Raw genomic sequence first — 27,478 nt, 5'->3', positions numbered from 1 at the left:
GCTAGCATAACAAAACATGAACAGAAAAACAAAATCGAAATACATAACTGTCCACTAGCAGTGTCGAATAGGAGCTCCTCTGGCCTCCTGAGGAAGGACACTGTCCTTCATCTTTGTCTGTCTTTGTATTCCTCTAAAACTTCCTGTGAAGATAGTGATGTGTGACATGAAGCCGGGTATAAGCGAACGTCTGACAGGTGTATTTATGTCTTTCTGCCCTCCACCTTCACTGCTGTGGGGGTGCTCTGGGTAACTGAGTAGGGGCCCTTGAATTTGCTGTCTCTCCATTGTCGTACAAAATTGCAGATGTACACTTGCTGGCCCACAGAAATTGGACTGGTCTGCTGGGCTGCGGTGGTGCACTTCTCCTGTCTTGCCACCTGTTCAGAGACGAACTTGACAGACTTCAATAACTGAGATAAATAACTACTCATCTCCTGTCCTATAACCTCAGCTGTCTTTTGAGCATCTGTCCTCTGTCGAGCTATTTTTAAAGGAGTTGGCATGGGACGCCCTGTTACTATCTGGTGAGGGGTCAAGTGATCGTCACTTCCTGGTTGGTTCCTGAGTGCATATAAGGCTAGGGGAAGGCAATACAGCTAGTTCTTCTGCATTGTGACACATAATTTACTAATTTTGTTCTTCAACAGGCCGTTAAGGCGTTCCACTATACCATTACTTTGGGGATGATAGACAGATGATAGTTTATGTTTTATGCCTAAAGAGGCGCAGATGTGCTGAAACATTGCATTAACAAAGTGTGTGCCGTTATCTGAGCGGATCGCTTCTGCGATTCCCCACCTAGGTATGACCTCTCTTATCAAAAAGTTGGCTGCTGCTTTGGCATCATTATGTACACATGGTCCTGCCTCGATCCACCTTGAAAGGGGCAGACGACCACGATAAGGTATCTGTAATTATTACATCTCTCAATCATGTCAACAAAATCTATATGTAAATTTTTTAATGGGCCTGTCGGACGTGGTATTGTTGAAGTAATTACTTTTAGTGTGGGCCTAGGGCTGTATTGTTGCCATACTGCGCATTCTGCAATGTACATCGTAATCATTTCAGATAATTGTGGAATGAACCAATCCGTCTGTAAAGTAGCAAGAAGATATTCCTTGGCAGTGTGTGCAGGGAGGTGTAGTTGCTCTAGGGCTGTATACAGCAGGGCTTGTGGCATCACTGGCTTACCTGTGCTTTCTTGCCTATAGATAAAATCTGTTGGTGACTGTATACACCCTCGTTGCTCCCACAGCTCCCTTTCATGAGGTAGTGCTTGTTCTTGCAATTCGTGTAAATGTAATTGTGCTGTCTCTGTGTATGGGGGTGGTAACTCGGTAGCATTCTGTTGTCTGCTTGTCATCATCCCTAACGTGTGTTCATCCTGTTCACTATAATTTGGAGATGTTTTAGCTGCTTCTTTTGCTGCCCAGTCTGCCAAGGCGTTTCCCCTGGAGACAAGGTCTTGCTGATTGGTGTGCGCTGCACATTTTATAACTGCTACTTTAGAGCAGAGTTAAGGCCTTTATCAGTATCGCCAATAGATCTTTATGCATTACAGGGGATCCATCAGATTTGAGAAATCCCCTCCTTTCCCACCTGTGTATGCTAGAATGCACGGTGGTGGTGACATATGCTGAATCTGAATAAATGGTAATCTCTAGTCCTTCAGCGTGTTGCAGCGCTTCAATAATAGCTACTAATTCTGCAGCTTGTGCTGAAAAATGGGATGTAAGTGGTATTTGACTCACTATCTGTAAGGTGTTAGAGGATCCCTGCTGCTCGGCTTTTACAACAGCTGCTCCTGAGTGCCTAATCCCAGTCTCCTGATCTATGAAAGAGGACCCATCGACAAAGAGCAGCATGCTCCCGGGGATGGGATCTTCTCCTATCCCACTCTCTTTCTCGGGGGTGTAAGTGGCACAGTCACGTACTTGTTCATCATCAGAAACTGGGTGCGCAAAGAATGTCACTGGATTAACTGTGTAACACCGTACCACTTGCAACGATGGTATTGACAATATTACTTCATATCCAGATACCCTCTGAGTTGTAAGGGTGCTCTTGCTCTTTTGCAAGATAGCGAATCCCGCATGCTCTACATATAGTGTTAAAGGTGATCCCATCACTATGGTGGTGCTCTTTTGAACTGCAAAAGCTGCTGTAGCCAGAGCTTGCTCACATGGGTAATGCCCTTTCATGACAGGATCTAGCAGCCCCCTGTAGTAGGCAATTGGTTTGTGTCCCATAGATGTCTTTTGAGTTAATACTGCTGTCATCGTTGTTCCACTACAATGACAGAAGAGGTATAATGTTTTATTATAATCAGGTGTACCTAACACTGGAGCATTTGTTATTGCTCTCTTTAGCTCCAGGAAGGCTGTCTCCCTTTCATCAGTCCAGTCTACTTTGTTTGCGTTTGCATGGGACTCTTTTAAAGCAGTTAGAAGTGGTGCAGTCAGAGTGGCGTAGTCAAATACCCACTGCCTCACATAATTGCAGAGTCCTAAAAACTTCTGCATTTGCTTTGTGGTTGTGGGCTTAGACATGTTCCTAATACTCTCTACTCTGTCCGGTGTCACCCTCCTCCCCTCTTTAGGTATTATCTGTCCCAAGTAGTGGACCTCTGTCCGCACGTACTGCAATTTATTCTTGTCCACTTTGTAACCCTTTTCCTTAAGCATGCAGAGGAGACCAGTGGTGTCATCTCTACATATGTCTTCAGTGGCACTGCAAACCAGGATATCATCTACGTATTGGAACAGAGTACTCTTGCAAAAAGAAAAAAGGGAGCACACTGCCTCACACTCCAGCAAAAAGTTAGCCCCAATGCATCATGGTAAATGCAGTCACTTTGTTTTGTGATGAAAAAGTAATCAAAAGTCTTTCACCTAAGTAGGTGCAGCAAGTGCTGTGTATCTCTGGACACGTGTTTCTAGGTTTAGCCCGTCATCAGCAGAGAGCAGCCAAAGTCTGTGGGGTTGCTTGAAATGCCGCCAAAAGTCTTCTCAGGTTTATGTACCACTCACTGGCGCACAGGTGCCTCACCAGAGCTCGTCAGCTCGTTAGCTCAAGGGAGCAGTCAGTGGACAAAAAGAAAAAAGGGAGCACACTGCCTCACACTCCAGCAAAAAGTTAGCCCCAATGCATCATGGTAAATGCAGTCACTTTGTTTTGTGATGAAAAAGTAATCAAAAGTCTTTCACCTACGTAGGTGCAGCAAGTGCTGTGTATCTCTGGACACGTGTTTCTAGGTTTAGCCCGTCATCAGCAGAGAGCAGCCAAAGTCTGTGGGGTTGCTTGAAATGCCGCCAAAAGTCTTCTCAGGTTTATGTACCACTCACTGGCGCACAGGTGCCTCACCAGAGCTCGCCAGCTCGTTAGCTCAAGGGAGCAGTCATTGGACAAAAAGAAAAAAGGGAGCACACTGCCTCACACTCCAGCAAAAAGTTAGCCCCAATGCATCATGGTAAATGCAGTCACTTTGTTTTGTGATGAAAAAGTAATCAAAAGTCTTTCACCTAAGTAGGTGCAGCAAGTGCTGTGTATCTCTGGACACGTGTTTCTAGGTTTAGCCCGTCATCAGCAGAGAGCAGCCAAAGTCTGTGGGGTTGCTTGAAATGCCGCCAAAAGTCTTCTCAGGTTTATGTACCACTCACTGGCGCACAGGTGCCTCACCAGAGCTCGCCAGCTCGTTAGCTCAAGGGAGCAGTCATTGGACAAAAAGAAAAAAGGGAGCACACTGCCTCACACTCCAGCAAAAAGTTAGCCCCAATGCATCATGGTAAATGCAGTCACTTTGTTTTGTGATGAAAAAGTAATCAAAAGCACCTGTGCGCCAGTGAGTGGTACATAAACCTGAGAAGACTTTTGGCGGCATTTCAAGCAACCCCACAGACTTTGGCTGCTCTCTGCTGATGACGGGCTAAACCTAGAAACACGTGTCCAGAGATACACAGCACTTGCTGCACCTACGTAGGTGAAAGACTTTTGATTACTTTTTCATCACAAAACAAAGTGACTGCATTTACCATGATGCATTGGGGCTAACTTTTTGCTGGAGTGTGAGGCAGTGTGCTCCCTTTTTTCTTTTTGTCCAATGACTGCTCCCTTGAGCTAACGAGCTGACGAGCTCTGGTGAGGCACCTGTGCGCCAGTGAGTGGTACATAAACCTGAGAAGACTTTTGGCGGCATTTCAAGCAACCCCACAGACTTTGGCTGCTCTCTGCTGATGACGGGCTAAACCTAGAAACACGTGTCCAGAGATACACAGCACTTGCTGCACCTACTTAGGTGAAAGACTTTTGATTACTTTTTCATCACAAAACAAAGTGACTGCATTTACCATGATGCATTGGGGCTAACTTTTTGCTGGAGTGTGAGGCAGTGTGCTCCCTTTTTTCTTTTTGTCCAGAGTACTCTTGCAGTTTATGTTTGTTAAATCCTTTTTCACTGTTCTGTTAAAAATGCTTGGGGACTCACAGAAGCCTTGAGGAAGATGCCGAGAGCAGAACTGGGTCTGTCTAAACGCGAATCCAGTCAAATATTGGCTGTCAGAATGCAGTGGAATACTGAAAAACGCATTCTTGAGATCGACCACTGAGAAATAAGTGGCTTCTTTAGGAATGTTTATTAGTATGACTGATGGGTCAGGTACCACTGGAAATTCTGGTATCACTACATTGTTAAGGGGTGGAAATCTGAACCATTCTCCAAGTTCCCCCTTTGCCTTGCGTATCGGGAAAATCGGAGTGTTGCACGGTGTCGACCTCTCATATATTACTCCCTGCTCAAGTAATGCTTGTATTGCAGGGAGAATGCCCTCTTCTGCCTCCTTGGACAAGGGTACTAGCGTATCCTGGGCAGAATTGCTCTGGGTTTCAAGGTAATCTTCACAGGCTCAGCCCCTTTGATCAGTCCCACATCGTATGAGCCCTTAGTCCACAACGCCTCTGGGACTTTTGCCAAGTCTCTCTCAGTTATTGTTTGGTCTTGTGCGTGTCTGGACACTGTTCTGTATTGCGGCTGCACTCTAATAGCAATGTCCATCTCAAACGCAACTGTCTCAGTTAGTGGGCAATCATCAAATAGTTCTTTATCTGATATATCTCTTAATTTAACCCCAGGATCTGTGAACATTATTGATGCCCACATCTCCTGTCTTCTGTCAGTTGCCAGCAACACAGCATATGTTGATCTTATTTCAAGGGCGGATATTTCCAATATCATTTCAGGTTCTTTAATAGGATCCACAGGCTCGTAAGGCCTGAACAGCAGTTCCTTTTGTAACTGCACTGTTTACCCTTGTAGTGCTGGTGTGTGTGCTATCAAAGCATATACACAGCGCAAAAAAGCCTCTGTGTCGACAGGAACTGCTCTGACCTGTTGTCATAGCGCCTCATGAGCTATGAGGGACAATATCCTGCTCGATGTGACACCTGGTGTGTAACATACCATTGACCCATCCTCCAAGAAGGAGATGGTCATGTTCAGTTTACTCATTAAATCTCTCCCAAGAAGATTGACTGGTGACTCTGGGGAGTACAGTAATGGTCCTTTAATTTGTTTATCTCCCACAATCATGTTTACTGATTTGGTGAATAGAACCCTGCTCACAGCCCCAGAAAACCCTTGTGTGTCCATTGAGTTGCAAGAAAGTGGTAGTGTTCCTTCCTTAATACACGATTTGGTGGCCCCAGTGTCCATTAAAAACCTATAGGGGCGACCTTCTATGGCTACCGTCACAGTGGGTTCCTCATCTGACCTGCGGGTTACCGATAGTATTGCACACACAGTGGCCATCTGCAGGCTCTGTCATTGGGTATAATTTTGAGTTGGTGTTCCCCCGAACATTTGGGGTGATGCATGGAAGGGGTTGCCTCCTTGCACTGTTACCCCTCCCACCTGTACCTGTGCTTCTCCTCCCGTAGGGTTGTTGATGCATTGGGGCCCGCCTTGCGACATTGGCCCTTGGGGTGCAGCCCACTGGGCTTGGGGGCCCTGTGGGGGTCCCTGCGTTGCTTGCTGCTGGGGCACCCATTGCATTTGTTGAGGCCTCATCTGCCCCTGTGGGGTATTCCAACCTTGCACTCTTTCATCGTTTTTTCTGGCTCTGCATTCTCTTGCAAAATGGCGCATCTTACCACAATAATAACATTGCTGTCCTGCCCTATAGCTTCCCTGTCTTTTCCCTTGTGCTGTCCCTTGCTCTCCTGTAAAACTCCTCTGTCCCTTCCTTGTATCACTTGCGGGTTGTTATCCTGGTGCCTGTACCTGTACTGGCATTGTGACAGACATTGGTGGTGCAGTCACAAGTGCCCCTTCTGTACTCGGCTTCTTAAGTTTTTGTTGCACCAACTTCGCTGCTGCCCTTTCTGCCTGTTCTGTCCTCTCCTTGTCTTTTTCTTGCTTTCGCTTAAAATAATGTATTATGTGGGCCTGTATTTTGGGCCATGGTTTAGCCTCTATTCCCACCACTCTATCTAAATGTGCTTGTATACCAGTGGGAAGGCCTCCTTTAATACATTCTAAAACAAAACTGCATTTCCTCCTGTGTTTTCCCAGTTACATCCTACCTCCTGCACCCATATTTCTTTCATTCTAGTTATGAATTCTGCAATATCCTCAGTTGGCTTTATACTTTCTGCCATAAGGGCTCCAATGTCTGGCCTATCTGGATACGTCCGTCGGAGCGCATCCCAAACATGGCGGCGGACATTGTTAAACGATGACCCATCAGACTGTGTATTTATCAATGTTACTTGAGGGAACCCTGCCCTAACAAAAATTGTGTTTACTCCGTCTTCCACTAAGGAGCTAAGCAGGCTTTTGACATCACCTAGGGCAAGGTTGACCCCGGCAGTGTGTTTTTCAAAACATCCTATCCATTTCCCTGCACCTTCAGACAGCAGGGGTAGTGCTCTTTTTAAATTCTCTTTGTCCATTTGTGGCCATGGTACATATGTTGGCACTTGCCCTCCCTTAAAAATAAGGGGCAGCTGAGTTATTGGCTGAGGTCTTCCTGACCTGAGACTAACATTGGATCTGGTCTAGTACTGCGTGTCACTTTAGTTGGTTTGTCTATGGCATATTTTTCCCAAACTGCAAGGCCTTCTTGCATGTAAGGGTAATTCCAACCTTTTGTCACCCCGTCCCTGCCGTATGCAATCTTCTGCAGTCTCTAAATCAAAGGGTTGAAAAGACCCTTGTTGGGCCATGGCTTCCTTCCTTCTCTTTTAGTCAACCTCGCCAATTCATCTGAGAAGGGGTAACAATAATAGCTACCCTCCTCTTGCTCTAATATCTCCATAGGTGTTAATTCTGACCTTGTTTTGAGGATTGACCGTCTTTTTGTATCTGCGCCATCTCTGGTTGTCATTACTAGTTCTCGTGTAGGGCGCGGACGAAAATTGTATAACCTTCTGTTAACTCCTTGCTCATGCCCACTCCTATTAAACCCATTGTCCTACTCCTCATCATCTTCTGCCCCTGTTACGACCTGTGAGCCAACTTGGGGCTCCTCGTGTTGTGGCGTCTCTACACTTCCCTCCCATTCTTCTTCCTCTTCTATCCACTCCTCTGCTGCCTCTCTCAGTGTGTCTGCAGATGTGTCTCCAAGCCTAAGAATGAATCGCCCTGTAGTCCATTGTCCCCGGAGGGGGGTAAGGCTCCTAGATTGCTCTGCCTGTCTCACTGTGTGTTGCAACTCACTTACTAGCCTGTCTCTCCCGCTCTGTTCTGGGTCAGCTCGAGGAGCTGATGGGACGGGAGCGGGGTTGCCTCAGCGACCTGTGCCTCTAACCTCTCCTCCTTAGGCTCAACCCGCACAGGATCTTGGTACCCTGCAGCTGGCAGGATAGGAAAAAGACCATAAGGTGGGGGGCTCCCCTAATGACTCTCCTGGGGATTCTGTTTGTGTTTGTGCCACTGCCTCTTCAGGCGCAATAGACTTTTCCTTTTGTTTTACATGACAGAATACTCGCCATAGTGACAAAATAGCTTCCCTCTTCTGTCTTTTCTTTTTCTTATATGTTGAGCGAATGTAAGTCAGTGTATGTTCAGCTATGTCATTATCAAATGTCCCTTCTTTTGGCCATGGTTGAACGTGACCCTCGGTGCATTTATGCCACTGCTTACAATATTTTAGTATTCTTTTCTCATCTGAAGGGAACGTTTTTATCATATGGTCCACAGGGGTATCCATGATCCCCACAGGATGGGCGTTTCCTATGCGTATTTATTACAGTCTGACCACTACACTGTGTATCTCTTTTCCGCTTCTTGTCCCTCGTCTTGTGTGTATTTTAGCTTTACCACTGTTACTGACCTATAGCAGTGTTGTGTAGGGACAGTCCTACTCAGTATTGCCTGACTTCACATATATGGTTGTGAGACCGTATTGGTGAACATCAGCCATACTTCTCGCCAGTCTGTGTAACACCTCTTCTGTGGTGATGTCTGGGGCGGGGGAATTTATGGGGGGTCTGAGTGGATTAGTACCTGACGCAGTGCGTGTTATAACGTTGTGATGTATGTAGATAACTACTTGTGGTGCTCTGGGATGTGTTGAGACATTCATTGTTTAAGGCTGTAAAATTATGAATATCTGTGAGAAATGCATCAAGAAGAGCCTCTAATATAAGGAGTGATTGTGTTATTATTTCAAACTGCGGGGTGTTGCACAGGGATGGGGGTTGCCCGTGAGCCCATTTAAATACTAATTGTAACTCATTGGTATCTGCCTCCTGCCACAGAGAATCATCAACCTCACTCATAGGGATTTATTATCAACCTTTACTTACTTTGGGATGGTTTATTCAGGCCCCCCTGTGTTTTATTCACACTAATTATTTCCCACTTACTGGACGCTTTAAGGGTATCTATTGGGATGTCAAAAATATGGCAGAGATCTCGCACCCTCTCCTCCTCACTTGTATCTGACTACGTGACAACTGGTGGGGGTGCCTGCCATTTCTCTATAACCTGACCCTTATGATTGTAAAACACTGTACTATTTGTGTCCTCTTTTTTGCTCATTACTCATGAAATGCATTCACTTGTCCCTATTGCGCTTTGCAGGTTTGCAACCAAGGGTCTGTCTGTGCTCAGACTCCCACTGATATCTCAGCCTTAGTCGCTCTCCCTCAAAGATGAAAAGATCACCGATATCTACTCCTCCTTTCCCGTCATTTCTGGCCACAAAATAGATGGTGACCCGTATATTAGCATCCAGCCTTCACCGGTTCCATTTGCAGTCTTTCAGCCTCTGACAGAGGCGCTTGTTACTAACTATCTCCACAACATAAAATCAGGATCTCCCCTTGACCCTGCTCCTCCCTCTATTCTAGCGCTGGCCTCCAATATAATATCTCCTCCTTTGACAAATATTCTTAACCATTCTTAACGTCAGGATTTATACCCCAATCCCCTAAACATGCCGTGGTCAAACCCTTACTGAAAAAACCTGAGCTCGACCCCACATTGCTAAGCATCTACAGGCCTATTGTTCTTCTTCCGATTCTGGCTAAGATTATGGAAAAGCATGTCAATAATCAGTTGACATGTTTTCTTGAAGACCATGAACTTCTGGACTCTTCTCAAATGGGATTCAGGCCTCAGCACAGCACAGAATCAGCGGTACTAGCAGTCACAGAAAGCACCCGCCAATTGTTAGATCGCGGTGGACACGCAGCCATCATCCTGTCAGATCTCAGTGCTGCATTTGACACTTTAGACCACAACATCCTCTTTCAAAGACTTTCTGCTATAGGATTAGAAGGCACAGTACTGAGCTTGTTTTCCTCAATCCTGAAAGGCAGAACCTTTCAAGTCCTTGACTGTTCGTTTCTGTCTAAAACACTCTCCTTACATGTGGTGTCCCTCAGGGCTCCTCGTTGAGCCCTACACTTTTTAATATCTGTCTCTCTTCTTTAGCCAATGTCGTGGAACTCCACGGCCTTTCTGTGGTCTCATATGCTGATGACTCACAGTTAGTAGTGTCACTCTCTAACGTGTAGGGTCCTTCTTATACGAACCTTTCACTCTGTTTGGCAGATGTAGCCAAGTGGATGACTGAGTCCAAACTTAAACTTAATGATGGAAAGTCATAAGTAATGATTGTGGGTAACTGTGCCCCCTCTAACTTCCCAGCACTACTTCCAGAGGATTTTTATAATCTTCCGCTCCCTAAGGATCATATAAAGAGTTTAGGCCTCTGGCTACATCGTGGCCTTACGATGGAGCAGCAATCTCAAAAGATTGCTTCATCATGCTTTTGCCTCTTAAGAACCTTAAGGAAAATTCTTAATCTCCTGCCTCTTCTTTGCCAGAAGAATTCTTATTCAGGCCCTGATATTGTCAAACTGGACTATGGCATTTCCCTCTTTCTTAGCTCCCCTGGCTATGTGATAAGTAGACTGCAGGTTGTACAAAATGCGGCCTCAAGATTACTCATGAACATACCAAGATATCTATCAGCTAAGCCTGCTTTAGTCTATCTTCACTGGCTACCCATAAGACATCGGATTAACTTTAAGGCCCTATGCATGACACACAAAGCCCTTCATAATAAAGGCCCTACATTTATTAGGCAAAACTCCTCATTTTACGTACCTACAAGGACGCTGAGATCTTCTACTGTCCTGCAGGTAACTCTTTTTTTTTTTTTTGTTAAAGCAGCTCATCTTTGGAATTCCCTTCCCCTAGAACTCCGACAAGAACCTTTTAGAACTAGCTTTTTGTAATAAAATTGAAGACCTTCTTATTTTCATCATAGTTCTTTTTGGGTTTTCTGTTCTGAGCTGTCACTTACCCTTCAGCGCTGTGAGGCCTTCGGGTAGCCATGCGCTTTACAAATTACCCAAACTAAACTAAACTTTCAGGAACAGGCAGAGTTGAATCGGAAAACCTAATTTTTCAACAAGGTTTTGGCATTTTACTGGGATTTACTCCATTTTTAGGTCGAGCGTTAGCTTTCGGCCTGCTGCATACTTTTAAGTATACTATAGAGTGAGTTCCAGTGTTCTCATTTGTTAGTTGCAGTGTCCTTCAAAAATCCTTGCTTGCTAGTGGTCAGTTCTGCCTCTTTGTCCTGCCTTTTTTCAGCTCACCCTCGCCCTCTTCCTTTTGTTATTTTCACTCTGTGTGGCAATAAAAGTCCAGTCAGTAATTAACGCAGGTATGTGAAGCGCACGCTCACTTCCCGTTCTCCCCCATGAAGTTCTGGGCTTCCCCGCACTCCCTGGCTAGCTCCGCTGTTTTCATGACACACGTGCCTGCTCTCCATACTTCCGCTTCGGAAACCCATGTTTAGGAGCCTTGTGAGTCAGGATGTGTAAGGGACGGCAGCATGCGAGCGCAGAATAATCAACACTAGGCACAGTAACTGCATGCCATACCTACAGCCACTGCCATGACTACAGCATTATAAGCCATTCATCGCATATATGCTCCTCACCCTACAAAATAATAAACATGCACAGTGTAAGCCCCGCCCCTGACATGAAACTTTTATTGCACAGCAGATAAAGCCACGGTACAGCTAATGGGCTATTATTCAAAGGTAATTAAATAGCTAATTAAGTATCCAGGGAGAATCCATGACTGTTAAAGTTGCAATGAGGGTCTTCTCACTTGGAAATGCTGGTCCACCACGAACTCTTTTAACATGCCATGTAGTGTTTGATTGCAGTCATATTTTGGGCACAGGATGTATTTTTTGTTCATGGTAGGGCGAAACCTCAATGTATTTATTTTTGCTAAACAAGAATACATATGTTCACCAAAAAACAGTAATGCTGGTGTTTCCCTTCTTGCACTTTTAGCAGTGTTTTTTACCTTTCCCCAATCTGTTTGCTGACTTTTTTCTGTCCTTAAAAAAGTTTGTGCCTCCTTCAGAAGGATTGTGTGAAATGCCCTGTCTGAGTGATGTACTGACTTCTTATTGGGGCGACTGTGTATCAGCCAGAATAGCGTGACCTGTTTCTAATGCTAGGTTAGTTCTAGCGCTTAGTGTTGCTTGGTGCTGCTTCTTGCCACTGGGTCGCGTAGTCTCTCTCCCTCCCTCTCCATGTTGCGATTTCCTCCCCTGCCCCCCCCAGGCGGACGAAGGTGCGGAGTCACAGGACCGGCCGCCCCACGTCAGCCAATCACTCCTTATAGCTAAACATAGCTTAGATGCGTGACGGGCATACTATCGACCTTTTTAGTCTGTGCCCTTTCCATATTGCATCAGAAGTTGTCCGTATCACTTAATGGTCGCATCCTTCACGCAGAACTGGGGTTTCCATTCTGTAGAAACGGCCTGGATCTGCCCTTGTACCCTAGCATCTTGTGCACCCACACTGCTGGTTCGGGATTGCTTGTTAGTATCTTGTTGCAAGACTTCATGTCTGTACCCTATGTGTTTGACTTTTTAAGGTTGCGTGCACAAGCGTTCCGTCCCTGTTGTAATGACTTTTTGGGCTTGTAACTACGCCTGTCACTTTCATTGTTTCACGGGCTTGCCTTTTAAAAATAGATTGCTTTCATTAATGTAAGACATGTTTCGGCATTACTTTCTCTATTTTCCATGCAGTGCAATCCCGCTGCATTTTACATAGCGCCGTTGCTTTTTATTTTATTTTTTTTCTCCAATTTCTGTGGCAAGAAATGTCCGGGTAGGAGTTTACAACGCTAATAGCGCTAACTCAAGCAAGTGCAAGACTTATTGCATTGCAAATGCTTGTTACTATTTTTTGTGCTTCAGCCTCCTTCCTTTGAGTACCTTGGGTTCTTGATTAACCTACAAGACCTATATACCCCCCACAACTAGAAGGGTTCAGCAGACGTAACAGTATATTACTTTTGAAAATCTGCCGTGAAGGATCTACACAACTGACCCCTTGCTGAGTTCAGAATTTTGTCTACTTTTCAGAAATGTTTATCTCTCTGGGATCCAGCATTGGTATCAGACCCATTTCTGTCACTAACTGGAAGGAGGCTAAAAGCACACAAAAATAGTAAAAATGGAGTATGTTCCAGTAAAATGCCAAAATTGTTGAAAAATTGGGTTTTCTGATTCAAGTATGCCTGTTCCTGAAAGCTCGGAAGGTGGTGATTTTTAGCACCACAAACCCTTCATTGATGCCATTTTCAGGGAAAAAAACACAAGTCTTCTTCTGCGGCCCTTTACCCCCAAACAAGTTTTAGCTGTATGTTGGCCAATTTCTTGGTCTCCTCCAAGGGAACCCACAAACTCTGGGCACCTTAACATTCCTAGGATGTCGGGGGGGAAAAAAAAGGACACAAATTTGGTGTGGATAGCTTATGTGGATAAAAGCTTATGAGGGCCTAAGCGCGAACCGTTCCAAACAGCCAAGAAAAGGCTCAGCACTGTGGGGGGGGGGGGGGGGGGGGGGTTGAGGCCTGGCACCTGAGGGAGAAAAGGCCTGGCAGCGAAGGGGTTGAGGTAGTCCCGGTCAAGAAAAAGTAAATAACAATACAACATTAAGGTAGTCAGACAAAAAGTAAATAACAATACAGCATTAAGGTAATGGAGGATTGTGTCGCTGAAAGTTGGATCTTTGGGAAACGTGGATCAGCTTGTGAGCAAGTTGAGTTGTTCAGCAGTAAAAATCTGTTGTCCTGTTTGAAGCAAGAAAAGGGAGGGGTTTCTGCGGAGGTCCTCAGGGAATGAGTTCCAAATCCTCTGAGCATTTCCTGGGAGAGAGAGAGCACGCCTGGGAGGATTCCCTCTTCAGATTTGAAGGTATGAGAAGAAGTGAGTTGGAGCTTTTCAGTCCCGGACTCTTCCGGCTCTCAATAGTTTGGTTTCTTGGTATCTGGGGTTCTTTGTATGAAGCTCTTTGTGGGTGATACACGCTGTCTTTGAGATGCATCTTCCTTCATTGGGGAGCCAATTGAGGTTCTTGAGTGCAGGTGAGATGTTGGACCATTTAATTCCTGTGAGGAATCTGGTACTGGCATTAAGAATTGTTCTTGGATGTGCAAAGTGTCTTCGGGGTTCCAGTGATGATGACGTTGCCGTAGTCACGTTTTGGGAGGACTAGGGATTGTACTACGGTCTTATGATCATCAAGGGGAATAAAAAAAAAAAATTCTTTTTTTTTGAGGTATTTGTATCTTTTTTAGTGTGGAATCAAATGCCTGATGTCTCTGGGTGATGTTACTTTGTAGTAGAGTTGTGTGTCATCCACATACCAGTGATATTTAAGTCCAGGTGGGTGTTTTGCTTCACTAATGACCGAGGTGAAACACTCATGCACTGACAAAAATCTCTGGAATGTGCTTCTTTGTCTAAAGAAGACATCTATTATATCACTATGCAAGATTCATAAGGGAGATTTGCATGCTGAAAGCGCACATTTAAAAATGGTCACAGAAATGAAATGAAAACATGTACAAATGATTCTCCACTGCAATATACATAGCAAATACATGTATCTATATGTATATATATCACAATGCAAAGCAGATAACAAGAATTAAAAAGGTGGAGAGAGATCAATTATCCTCACGGGAAGGATGACAGACCTCAGCGTCCTGAGCATGTCTGAGATCTGAATCACTCTCCCCAGTTCATCTGGTCTCGGCCTCTTATGCTTTGAACAAACAAGAGAGTACAATTCCAGAAACTCCCTCCTCATAAGTTTATTATTAAAAAAATGCTGGTTACTTTAGGCCAGCTTTGAAAAGAACATGTCGGGACTTGGCCAAAATCCCAAGGTGTCCTTAATCAAAACAACCGTCCTAGTACATTCTTCTCAGCCTAAGCCCGTGGTGGGAAAGAACATGCAAACAAGTAGAATAAAAACATGAGCACGTTGTACAATGTGGAAAATTACTTACAGCTTTTAATGGCTAATGCTGAAATAAAGTCAATAGGCAAAATGAAGCTGGTGGTCACTAATGTGACAGTGTGCTGCTAGGCTAAGTGCAACGTGGAGTCAGTGGTAAAAACACAAATATCATTACAGTGGGTCAGAATAACTGTGAGGGTCAGATTAAATGGAGCTGGAGAGAGGTTTAAACCTTGAGGTACTCCATGTGGAACTGGTGCAGGCTTCGAGAGACGGCTGTGGATTTATATTTGTTGAGAATGATCTCAGGATATTTCCATTGATACCAGTGCGGTTATTGAGTGTCTCCAGTAATGCTGGATGGTTGACTGTATTGAATATAATAGTTAAATATCTATATAAGCATGACAAACAAGCAGTGAAAGCAAACTTGTGAGATTTAGCTGGTTTACAAGCACAGCAATAGTCTTCAATTAAAATACATACAGGATTGCAGGTATAAATGTACTTCATTGGGTGCATCCTAAAAAGTGACTTACTTTATAAAGAATAGATGCAAATGGACACCTTCTGATAAACTCTAATATAGTAGCAATTGAATACACAAAGGCAGCTCCAAAAGGAATTTACAGAATCATTATCAGGAGGCAGAAACTGATAAATGTGGAATGTGCCCTGTGCTGTGAAGAGCTGGTAGAAAGCGTCCTGCTATCACACGAGCCTCTAAACACAAAGGCAGCGCTTACGTAATTATTAAGTACAAACCAAAACACTGGCACTGAAGGGAACTACCTCCTTTTGGAAAAGTAAAATGCAGTCACTCAAAGTGAAGTTAGTCAGTGGCTGAAGTAGGCGCACTCAGAACTCCGTGCTGTATTCTGTAGTGGGCGGAAGCAAAATGTAAATGGCACAACAGCAGACCAATGGATGGAGAGCTGAAAGCCACTTTAAGTATGTTGTACATGTAATTTTTACAAAATAAAAGCGCTTGCCTAACATCAGATGAAAAACGGAAAGTGGTGCATGTGTCATTCTGCAGGTGTGCACATTTGTGGAGAAACATCTGCATGCCTACTGAAGGATGCAACAGTATCCACATCAATGCACCTTTTAGTTTTTCTTTTTTCTGATGTTATTTACTTTCCCAATGTGTGCTTAAAATGGTTGTAAACCTCCTTTTCCTTGTGTAGCTTTGCTCCGAGCCTCGGATCTCTGGAGTTACACTATGTAGAAGATGCTCAGATTACCTGCCCGGGTCCTATCCCAGGTTCTCTGATAGTATAAACGGCTCCCTTGCAGCAGTTGCTTATGTTTCCTGCCATTATTGCTCTCTGTTGCATGGTCCATTCACTGAAAAGGCTCCATCTTGTATTATGTGTTAGGCCGTGTGATAATAGGAAGCATTCCATTGATAAGAAGGGAGACATCTTGTCGCTATGGATTTAACATTGTAGCGTGTTGGGGAGAGGGTCTTACTCACTGAAAATTGAACCTTCTTTGGTGTCTTGGTTACTCCTTGAGGCCACACTCCTCGCTAGAAGGAGAACACAAAAGGATCGTATGCCCTTACTCTCTGCCTATTGCATCTTTATATTGAAAGTGTAATCTAGAATTTCTTCAGCGTACTTGTCTATATGGACAATTAAATGTCTCATTAAAAGCTAATACATTTTTGTGGTGGATTCTGCATTTAAGCTTATTCAGTGATTCTTTTTCTTATTTTAACAGGTGAAATAAATAGATTCATAAATGAAAATTTAAAGACATTAAGCTTTACTTATGTAGGAAGTGATGTACAAACAGAATACCTCGAAATCTCTTCCCTTCAAGGCTAATGCCTCGCCAAAGTTGTCTTCCACAGCAGAAAACCCAAACTGTCCAATGAGGTCTGCACTTAGCTCTTAAGCATCAGATGATAGTCGTTGAAGACATAGCACACTGACCTACTGAAGCAAGTCTGATGAGGTGCTCATCACGAAGGAAGAGCTAACCTGGTATCAGAAAGAACACACAGGAGAGAAACCGTATGAATATCTAGAATGTGGCAACACATTTTTTAGTCGGAGAAAGAGCAAGTGCGACATCAGAAACTTCATACTGGAGAAAAAAAACATATTGATGGACTGAGTGTGGAAAGGTGTTCTTTGTAATGAACGACCTAATGCAGCATCAGAGTGTCCACGTAGAGGAGAAACCACATAAATGTACAGAATGTAATAAAGTGTTCGGAAGGAAGCCAATGCTAAAGCTTCATCAACAAATCCACACGGGGGAGAACCCGTACAAATGGACAGAATGCAACAAGGCTTTTACTACCAATCGACAAGTATCGCAACACCAGAAGATCCACACTGGGGAGAAACCCTATGAATGTACTGAGTGTGACAAAGCATTTATCACAAATAAACAGCTAAAGCAACATCGGAAAATCCACACTGGGGAGAGACCATATAAATGCTCTGAATGTGACAAGGCATTTGTAACTAATGGAGAGCTAAAGCGACATGAGAAAATTCACACTGGTGAAAAACCATATCAATGCACAGAATGTGGCAAAGCATTTATTACAAATGAAGCACTAAAGCAACATCAGAAAGTCCACACTGGGGAGAAACCCTATGAATGCTCTGAATGTGACAAGGCATTTGTAACTAATGGAGATCTAAAGAAACATCAGAAAATCCACACTGGGGAGAAACCATATCAATGTACAGAATGTGACAAAGCATTTATAACAAATAGAGAGCTAAAGCAACATGAGAAAATGCACACTGGTGAAAAACCATATCAATGTACAGAATGTGGCAAAGCATTTATTACAAATGGAGGTCTAAAGCGACATCAGAAATTCCACACTGGGGAGAAACCATATCAATGTACAGAATGTGGCAAAGCATTTATTACAAATTGTGAGCTAAAGCAACATCAGAAAGTCCACACTGGGGAGAAACCATATCAATGTACAGAATGTGACAAAGCATTTATTTTAAATGGAAGCCTAAAGCGACATCAGAAATTCCACACTGGGGAGAAACCATATCAATGTACAGAATGTGGCAAAGCATTTATTACAAATTGGGAGCTAAAGAAACATGAGAAAATCCACACTGGGGAGAAACCATATCAATGTACAGAATGTGACAAGGGTTTTATAACAAATGGAGCGATGAAGCAACATCAGAAAATCCACACTGGGGAGAGACCATATCAATGTACAGAATTTGACAAAGCATTTATTATAAATTGGAAGCTAAAGCAGCATCAGAAAATCCACACTGGGGAGAAACCATATCAGTGTACAGAATGTGAGAAAGCATTTTTAACTAATGGAAATCTAAAACGACATCAGAAAATCCACACTGGGGAGAAACAATATCAATGTACAGAATGTGAGAAAGCATTTTCAACTAATGGAAATCTAAAACAACATCAGAAAATCCACACTGGGGAGAAACACTATGAATGTACAGAATGCAACAAAGCATTTATGAGAAACGGAGAGCTAAAACAACATCAGAAAATCCACACTGGGGAGAAACCATATCAATGTACAGAATGTGACAAAGCATTTATTATAAATGGAAATCTAAAACAACATCAGAAAATCCACACTGGGGAGAAACCATATCAATGTACAGAATGTGACAAAGCATTTATTACAAATGGAGGTCTAAAGCGACATCAGAAAATCCACACTGGGGAGAAACCATATCAATGTACAGAATGTGACAAAGCATTTTTTACAAATGGAGGTCTAAAGCAACATCAGAAAATTCACACTGGGAAGAGACCATATCAAGAAGGGATTTATAACAAATGGAATGCTAAAGCGACATCAGAAATTCCACACTATACAGAGACCATTTAACTGCTCTGAATGTGACAAGGCATTTAGAATGAATGGGAACCTAAAACAACATCAGAAACTCCACACCGGGGAGAGACCATATCAATGTATTGAATCTCACAAAATATTTATAACGAATGGAGGGCCAAAGCAACATCAGACAATCCACATGGAGAGGATTCCTAAGTACGCACAGAATGTTATAAAGTCTTCTGCAGGAAATATAAGCTAGTGTAGCATCAAAAAATCCACACTGGGGAGAAACCATTTTAATGTACAGAATGCGACTAGGAATTTTGTACAAAACAAACTTTTAAATGACATAATGCTCACATGGAAGAGAAACTATATAAATGTTCTGAATGTGACTATGCAATCATAAGAAATAGAGTTAATGCAACATCAAAAGTCCAACCTGAAGACTGCACTGACCGAGCAAGGCATTTATTAGCAAGGGAGAGTTAAAACAACATCAGAAAGTCAACATTAGGGAAAATCTATATGAATGTGCAGAATCAGTCAATAGGTATTTATTAAGCATGGCAAGTCACCCGCAAGGGTCTCAAGGCACTGGGGGAGGAGCTGGTATACGGAAGGACTAATGAATTGAACATCCAAGTTTTGAGTCCTTTCCTGAACAGATGCAATGATGAGGTGGGTCCAAGATGCAGGGGAAGTTTGTTACAGATCTTTGTGACCAGGTGGGAGAAGAAGAAGCCACTTGTTATGCCATTAATTGTGTTTGACCACTGACTTTGTGTTTCCCCACTGCGCATATTAGTTGTTCAATGTTCATCAGTAGCACATTACATGTTGTATTCTGTTTAGCTGCCTATTGGCTTTAACGTGGCATTAGACATTACATTTGGTATTTAGGTTAGCTGCCTATTGGCTTTAACTTGGCATTAGACATTACATTCTGTATTCAGTTTAGCTGCCTATTGGCTTTATCATGGAGTTCGACATTGCAGTTGAGACATTGCAGATGAGCTGTGTTTTTCCACATGGTAGACCAAGCTGTGTTTTTCATATTGTGTTCACACCAAACCCTAGCGTGATAATAGAGCATATATTTTGTGTTTTCCTCTCTACTCAGCCTTGGGAAGGAGCGAGGTTTAGGAGATCTGGCCAATCTACGATGGCTTGTTTTCTTCCCAACTCTGCATGTTTTGACTATTAGAGGAAAGGACCTGTTAGCAGGCTTTTTTAATTATAAAACGGTGTCCCTGGGCAGCAGCAAGGGGAAGTTTCCAAGACTTCAGTCATGAGCGGATGTCAGCTGCCTGACCTCCGGTTTGGGTGGAAAATCTCTTTCTCGCAGTTAAACAGGAGTCATCAACTTGCAGGCATGAGAAAGGTGACGATCAGTGATAGGCCCTACGGTGATGAATTTTGACTTTTATTCTTTGCTTTGAAGTTATGCTATAATATAATCACATGTATTTGCTGTGTACATTGCAATTGAGAAGTACTTTGTTATATTTTCCTTTCTTTGCCTTGACTACTTTTAAACGTGTGCTTCCAACTTACTAATCGCGTCTCTCAGAAACCTCGTGCTGAAGTAATAATAAATGTCTTCTTTAAACTAAGAAGTGCATTCCAGAGAAGTTTTGTCAGCTCGGTCATAAGATAAGGAAAGCAAAACACCACTGTGCTTACTGTGTCTGACTCTAGAAGGGTAAGTGAGGAAGAGAGAGGCGCAATGCAGGTGTCTGGTGAAAGAATAAGCATATGTTGATATAGGCCAGTCCTTCCTTGTGGAGTGCCTTGTAACCATGGGTAGTATCTTGGACTTGCATCTCTTCTGAACTGGGAGACAGTGGAGTTTCCTGAGGTGGGGCGTGATGTAGGTCTGCTTCGGGAGGTCGAGGACTAGCCTTGTTGCTGTGTTCTGTTTTGTCTGCAGTCGTCGCTGGAGGTGAGCGGTTAACCCTACGTACAGAGTATTCTTGTAGTCCAACCGGCTGATCACAACCGCCTGGGTGATTAATTGTCTGGTGCTGGCGGGGAGCCATCTGACGATCTTGTGGAGCATGTGCAGTATGAGGAAGCAGGCGGTGGAGATTGTGTTGATTTGCTTCTTAATGGAGAGCTTGTTGTCCAGGACAATGCTGAGGTTACAGGTGTGGTTGATAGGGGTGCGGGAGGGTCCAATTTCTGCCATGTGTCGCTTCAAGGAGAGACATAGTTACCGAAGGTGAAGACTTCCGTCTTGTCTGTGTTCAGTTTGAGGCAGTTGCGCTTCAGCCAATCGGCGACATTGGCCATGCACCTATAGAAGTTGCCTCTGGAGGTGGTGAGGTTTCTGACAAAGAATGAATGAGGTGGGTGTTGTCGGCATAGGCGATGATCTTCAGCCCGGGTGATTTGATGATGTTGGCTGGGGCTGAGGGGTCATGCAAGTGTTGAAGAGGGTGGAGCTGAGGGAGGATCTTTGTGGGATGCCACAGATGATGTTCTTGGGCTTCAAGGAGTAGGGAGGGAATCAGATTTTCTGAATTCTTCCGGTAAGGTAGGAGGTGATCCATTTGAGGGCATCTCCTTTGATTCTGATGTGGTGGGGTCTGTTGATCAGGATCTGGTGGGAGACCGCGTCGAAGGTGGCCGAGAGGTCGAGGAGGATGAGGGCTGCAGTCTCACCAAGGTCCAAGAGGGCTCTGATGTTGTCATCGGCTGCTATCAGGACGGTATCAGTGCTGTGATTGGTTTGAAAGCTGGACTGGGAGGAGTTCAGGAGGTTGTTGTGCTCCAGGTGTCTAGTCAACTGACTGTTGATTGTCGTCTTGAGGACTTTGGCTGGGAACGAGAGCAGATATCGGTCGGTCGTTCCTCAGTTGTTCTGAGTCTGCCAAAGGGTTTTTCAGGAAGGGTTTCACTTCTTTGTGTTTCCACTGTTCCATGAAGGAGGCCATGGCGATGGATGTGGTCAGGAAGTTTGCGAGCATGGTTCGGTGGGTGCCGCAGAGTGCATGGAGTTCATGATGGGGTGGTATCTTTCATGGAGAGGAGGTTCCAGGTAGTGAGTCTGAGATCAGGGTTAGTGTCAGAGTGTGTGAGGCTGTTGAGGCTGTCATTGGCAGAGAGCTGAGGTTCGAAGCCCCTGTAGATGACTATGATCTTGTTGTGAAAGTAGTCAGTGAGTGTGTCGTACAGATCCTGGGAGGGATTGATGATATTCTCAGTGGCCACCTGGTTGCTAAATTCCATAATGATGGCAAAAAGAGCTCCTTGCTGTGGTTTGAGCTTATTCCCTATGTGGCGTGTGAGTGCGCTTTTCTTTGCTTCTTTAAGGAGGAGGTGGTACTGGTTGATCGATGTCCTGAAAGAGGTGTACTGCTTTGGATCCTTACTGTTGTGCCATCTTCTTTCTAGCCAATGACATTCTCATTTAGAGTTCTGAAGTTACGGGGTAAACCAGTTGGCCCTCTTTAAGGTTCTTCTGATCTTGGTCGACTTGGTGGGGTGACCGTCAACGCAGTCTGTGATCCAGTCCGAGGAATTCCTGATGGCCTGTTTCAGGTCAGGAACTATGTTCAGCCGGTTGGCATGGAGTGTGTTGTTTCAGTTATCCTCTGAGACAGTCTTCTAGTTGTGCTGAGGTGCCTTGCGTGGTTTGGCTTTGGTTTTCGTGGCATTGTGCCCTGTGATGATGAGGTGGACGATGGAGTGGTCAGTCCAGGTGAGTTCTGTGATGTGGTGTTAATTATTTCACTGGAGGTGAAGATGGGGTCAAACGTGTGCCTTGTGATGTGTGTTGGGTCAGCAACGAGTTTGTGGAGGCCGATGTTGCTCATGCCTTCTTTAAGGTTGTCAGTGCTGTCGTCTTTAAGGTCGTCCATGTGGAAGTTGAGATCTGCTAAGAATATATAGTGTTCAGAGGCTGTGGCGAGCTGGGCGATGAAGTCCGAGGTGGCATGGCAGAACCTGGGGTGAGCTCCTGTAGAATGGCAAAGTGTATTTAATGAAGTAACCATATGAATGTACAGAAAGTGACAAGGCATTTATAAGAAGGGTACAACTAATGTACTATCGGAAACTCCACCCTGGGGAAGAACCATATAAATGTACTGAATGTGACAATTTATTTATCTGCAAGGCCCTTCTGATACAACAGTAAGCCAAGATAGAGGAGAAAGTCATGATGATGGAGAACGCATATCACTGCACTCAATGTAGCGAGGCATCCTTTGCAACGTTAATACAAACATGGAAAGTCATTACTAGTGGGATATGTGTCCCCCACACAGGAGCGACCCCATAGGAATATACTGAATGTGACAAAGCAATCATTACAAAGGGACTATTAATGCAAAATCTAAAAGTCCACGCTGGGAAGTAACTGATGCAATCAATGTGACCAGGTGCTGATCAGATAGTCATATTGGCAGATACAACCTTTTCCTGCAAAGCATTTTTTTACAGGAGGAACCTAATGTGTCTACATGCATTCCAGGGAGAAACTGTATCTGTCTTCAGTGTGACAAGTCATCCTTTACAAAGAAATAGCTTACTATTGATCCGAAATTATACACCAGGGAGAAGCCATTTCAATATTATAAATGTGAAAGAGCATTTCCTACCAGACACTCTGAGGCATGAAAAGACTACCAGGGTTTAAGATGTACTGATTGGAAAGTCTTTCATTTGAAACAGTCATCAGTTGCTACGTCAACAAAAATCCACACCTGCACACAGATATAGGGGGAATGAAATACCTGAACAAAATGTGAAACAAAGGAACAGAAAGTTCCCAGGACAACTTTTCCCTTTCCAAGGTGACAATGTGCAAACTCCAGAGAGCATGAAACTTCGACAGAATGCAGATGTTACACAAAGCAACAGCCAGATTTCTTTGCCTGTTCTCAGTCTACTGTGGTATAAGGACTATTTTGGCTTCTTAATGATGAGATCTGGCTCTGCCTATTTACTAATTTATGTAGGATTTGTTCTGCAAGACCCTCTAGGGCTCGTATCCACAGTTTTGGGGACATTGGGGGTCATTCTGACCTCAGCGGTAAAATGCGCTTACCGCCGGTCAGAAGACCGGCATAACACCGCCGCAGCCGCGGTAAACCGCCACGGTCATTCTGACCCGCAACTGGCAAACCGCCAAAAACCCGACATCAACAAAAGTCCGCCACACCAACGGCCAGCGGGAAAGTGGCGATGACCAAACCTCCACCGTCACGCCAACAGAAATACGCCCATGCCATTCCGACCCACGAATCCACGCGGCGGTCTTTCAACCGCGGTATTCCATTGGCGGTACACACCGCCGCGGTCGAAATACACACACACTTACAAAACACAACCACATTGGACAATTCGAAATACACACACCTGATACACATACAAACAACACTCCCACACACCCAATACAATATAAAACACACACCCACATCACCCACAAACCCCTACGACCAAAAAAACCGACAGAAAGCCAGAGACAGACAGCACTGCTTAGATAACACCATCACACAGAGGCAAACCACACCATCACCCACACAATATCCACGCACAAAACACCACACATCACCACACTCACCACACTCTACAACACATACACCAACCCACACCTCATCCACACCACCCTATGGCACCCCAAAGACACCCCCGGTTCTCAGACGCCGAACTCCGGGTCATGGTGGAGGAAATAGTTCGGGTAGAGCCCCAGCTCTTCGGGACACAGGTGCAGCACACCAGCATTGCCAGGAAGATGGAGCTATGGCAAAGGATAGTCGACAGGGTCAATGCTGTGGGACAGCATCCACGAAATCGGGATGACATCAGGAAGCAGTGGAACGACCTACGGGGGAAGGTGCGTTCCATGGTATCAAGGCACAACATCGCGGTGCAGAAGACTGGCGGCGGACCCCCACCTACTCCCCCAGAATTTACAGCATGGGAGGAGGAAGTCTTGCACATCCTGCATCCTGAAGGCCTCGCAGGAGTAGGCGGAGGAGTGGACTCTGGTAAGTCAAATCTTAACTACTTCATCCCCCCCCACCCCACCTGCATCCCAAATCATACCCTCACCCCCACCCCATCACACCTACTCCCAGCAAATGTCTCATCATCACAACCCACCCATCCCAACACCTAGCCCTGCATGCGTCCACAAAGCATGGACACCCATCACCAAAGCATGCCCACTGCACATATACATCTCCCCCACAAGCCACCCTCACAAAAGCCCCCACACACGAATGCCAGCCCTGGGGTACACGGGCACCCACCCATTGACCGATATGGCACACACTGAAGCAATAACCATACCTCTATACCCCTGCAGGACCCAAACGCCACCACACCGCCCAGGAGGGTCCAGAAATGTCCATCCCACCCCCAGAAGAGGCCACCAGTGATGACAGCAGCTCTGTCTCCCTGGACCCATATGACCAGCCCGGACCATCGGGGACCTCGGGACAGTCGGTTCCCCTCACACAGCCACTGGCCACAGCAGACCCAACCCCCTCTGGGAACACCAGCACAGCTCCCACCCAGCGGGCCCATGCCTCTGTCTCCAGGACACGTCAATCAGCGGTGTGTCCACCACTACAGGGCACCCAGGTTAACCCACCACCCCAACAACAACAGGGACCTGGGGGCAGTGGTAGTGGGCACACGGTCCAGGGGACAGAGGCCCAGGGAAACAGGGGAACTGGGAGGGCTGCTGTGCGACAGGGGGGGGACAGGCCCAGGGAACCCACTCTCCACGAGGCCCTCACCTCCATCATGGGAGCATACCACCACTCCCAGGAGACGATGGCGACGGTACTGGCCAGGTTCCAGGAGATCCAGGTCATGCAGGAGCAACAGTACATGGGGTTCAGGGAAGAACTTCGAACCATCAGTTCCGCAATGAGCACCATCGTAGGGGCACTCAACCAGATTGTCGCCACATTGCGGGACCATGTGGCACCACAAAGGGCCCCTGTCACTAGCATGGACCAAGAACAGGCAACCACCTCCGCCGGCGCTAGTGGACAGGAGGCCCCCACACAACAACAGGCCACCCGAACCCCACCTCCTGCAGAAGAAGAACCACCCCGCAAGCGGGGCCTGAGATCTCGTAAGAAGACAGAGTAGGATGTCAAGACCCCCGCCAGCAAAGGATACCCCCTGATGTCAACCCACTGTCCCACATTGTCACCCTGTCCAACCTTAAACTGCCCCTGCTCCATCCTTCCACAGGCATATGGACAATGCACCTGTGAGACTGAAAAGCTGGACTCTGCCATGGACATTCCTCCACCATCACCCATCACCGATTTTCAACCATGTCCCTAAATTCAGCACTTTAATAAAAACACTTACTGCACATAAAAAATCTGGAGTCTGCCTGTATTGTGAACAAATGTATTAAACATATTGCTGCCAAAATGTCCAGTTACACAGTGATGAGAACATACCACTGTCACACAGCTGTAGTCCATGGGTAAACAAAGCAGAGGTCACGCAGTGGGGGCCACATCTCTGAAATTTGAAGGGAAAGTCACAACTCAGTTAACATACACTGGGGGAATAGGACAGACAGAAGAGAGGCAGGAGAGTTTAAGTAATTGTAAAATGCCGGTGTTGAATTTTACCTGTGTGTTATTGAAAATACTGTTGTATCACTCTGTCCCTGTTGTCTGTGTCGTCCCCGTCGTCTTCCTCCTCTTCACTCTCCACAGGTTCCACCGCTGCCACAACACCACCATCTGGACCATCCTCCTGCAGGAAAGGCACCTGGCGTCGCAAAGCCAGGTTGTGAAGCATACAGCAGGCCACGATGATATGACACACCTTCTTTGGTGAGTACATTAGGGATCCACCTGTCATATGCAGGCACCTAAACCTGGCCTTCAAGAGGCTGAAGGTCCACTCGATCACCCTCCTAGTACGCCCATGGGCCTCATTGTAGCGTTCCTCTGCCCTTGTCCTGGGATTCCTCACTGGGGTCAATAGCCAGGACAGGTTGGGGTAACCAGAGTCACCAATTAGCCACACACGGTGTCTCTGTAGCTGTTCCATCACATAAGGGATGCTGCTATTTCGCATGATGTACACGTCATGCACTGACCCCGGGTACTTGGCATTTACATGGGAGATGTACTGGTCTGCCATACAGACCACCTGGACATTCATCGAATGATAACTTTTTCTGTTCCTGTACACCTGTTTACTTTCTCTGGGGGGTACCAAAGCCACATGTGTCCCATCAATGGCACCAATGATGTTGGGAATATGTCCAAGGGCATAGAAATCACCCTTCACTGTAGCCAAATCGCCCACCTCAGGGAAAACAATGTAGCTCCGCATGTATTTCATCAGGGCAGACAACACTCTGGACAACACCTTAGAAAACATAGGCTGAGACATCCCAGATGAAATGGCCACTGTTGTTTAGAATGATCCACTTGCCAAAAAATGGAGTACTGACAGAACCTGCACTAGAGGGGGAATCCCTGTGGGTTGGCGGATGGGTGATATCAGGTCTGGCTCCAGCTGGGCACACAGTTCATTAATAGTGGCTCTGTCAAGTCTGTATGTGAGTATGACATGTCGTTCTTCCATTGTCGACAGGTCCACCAGCGGTCTGTCCACAGGAACAGTCCTCCATCTCCTCGCAAGTCCCAGCGGACGGTGCCTAGGAAGGACAACATGGAGCACAGAGTCAAGCAACCCACAGGTACGTTCACACAGCTTGCACAGTACACGATTCTCTATGCATTGAATGGCTTGTATGAGTGGCAATGCAAGGCCTAGGCCTGTGTGACGCAGTAGAAATTAAGCCATGTGGGCCCTTGAAATGGCGGCTGCCTGACCTGTGAAGTGTGACAA

The 27,478-nt window shown here is 45.4% G+C and overlaps 1 protein-coding gene across 2 annotated transcripts in view; it reads left to right on the top strand.

Moving 5' to 3' along the window:
- Positions 1–20,244, top strand: part of LOC138295251 (zinc finger protein 420-like) — a 42,006-nt gene extending 21,762 nt beyond the window's left edge. For both annotated transcript variants that reach the window (XM_069233443.1, XM_069233442.1), the window contains exon 2: positions 16,534–20,244. In XM_069233443.1, coding sequence (XP_069089544.1) covers positions 16,955–18,673 — 1,719 coding nt within the window. In that variant the 5' untranslated portion in view covers positions 16,534–16,954 and the 3' untranslated portion in view covers positions 18,674–20,244. The remainder of the gene's footprint in view (positions 1–16,533) is intronic.
- The last annotated feature ends 7,234 nt before the right edge of the window (positions 20,245–27,478 follow it).

The sequence above is a fragment of the Pleurodeles waltl genome, chromosome 5 (assembly GCF_031143425.1).
Source record: "Pleurodeles waltl isolate 20211129_DDA chromosome 5, aPleWal1.hap1.20221129, whole genome shotgun sequence".
NCBI classification, from domain to species: Eukaryota; Metazoa; Chordata; class Amphibia; order Caudata; family Salamandridae; genus Pleurodeles; species Pleurodeles waltl.
Note: the sequence above shows the minus strand (reverse complement) of the source record. Positions and strands in the feature narration are given on the sequence as shown.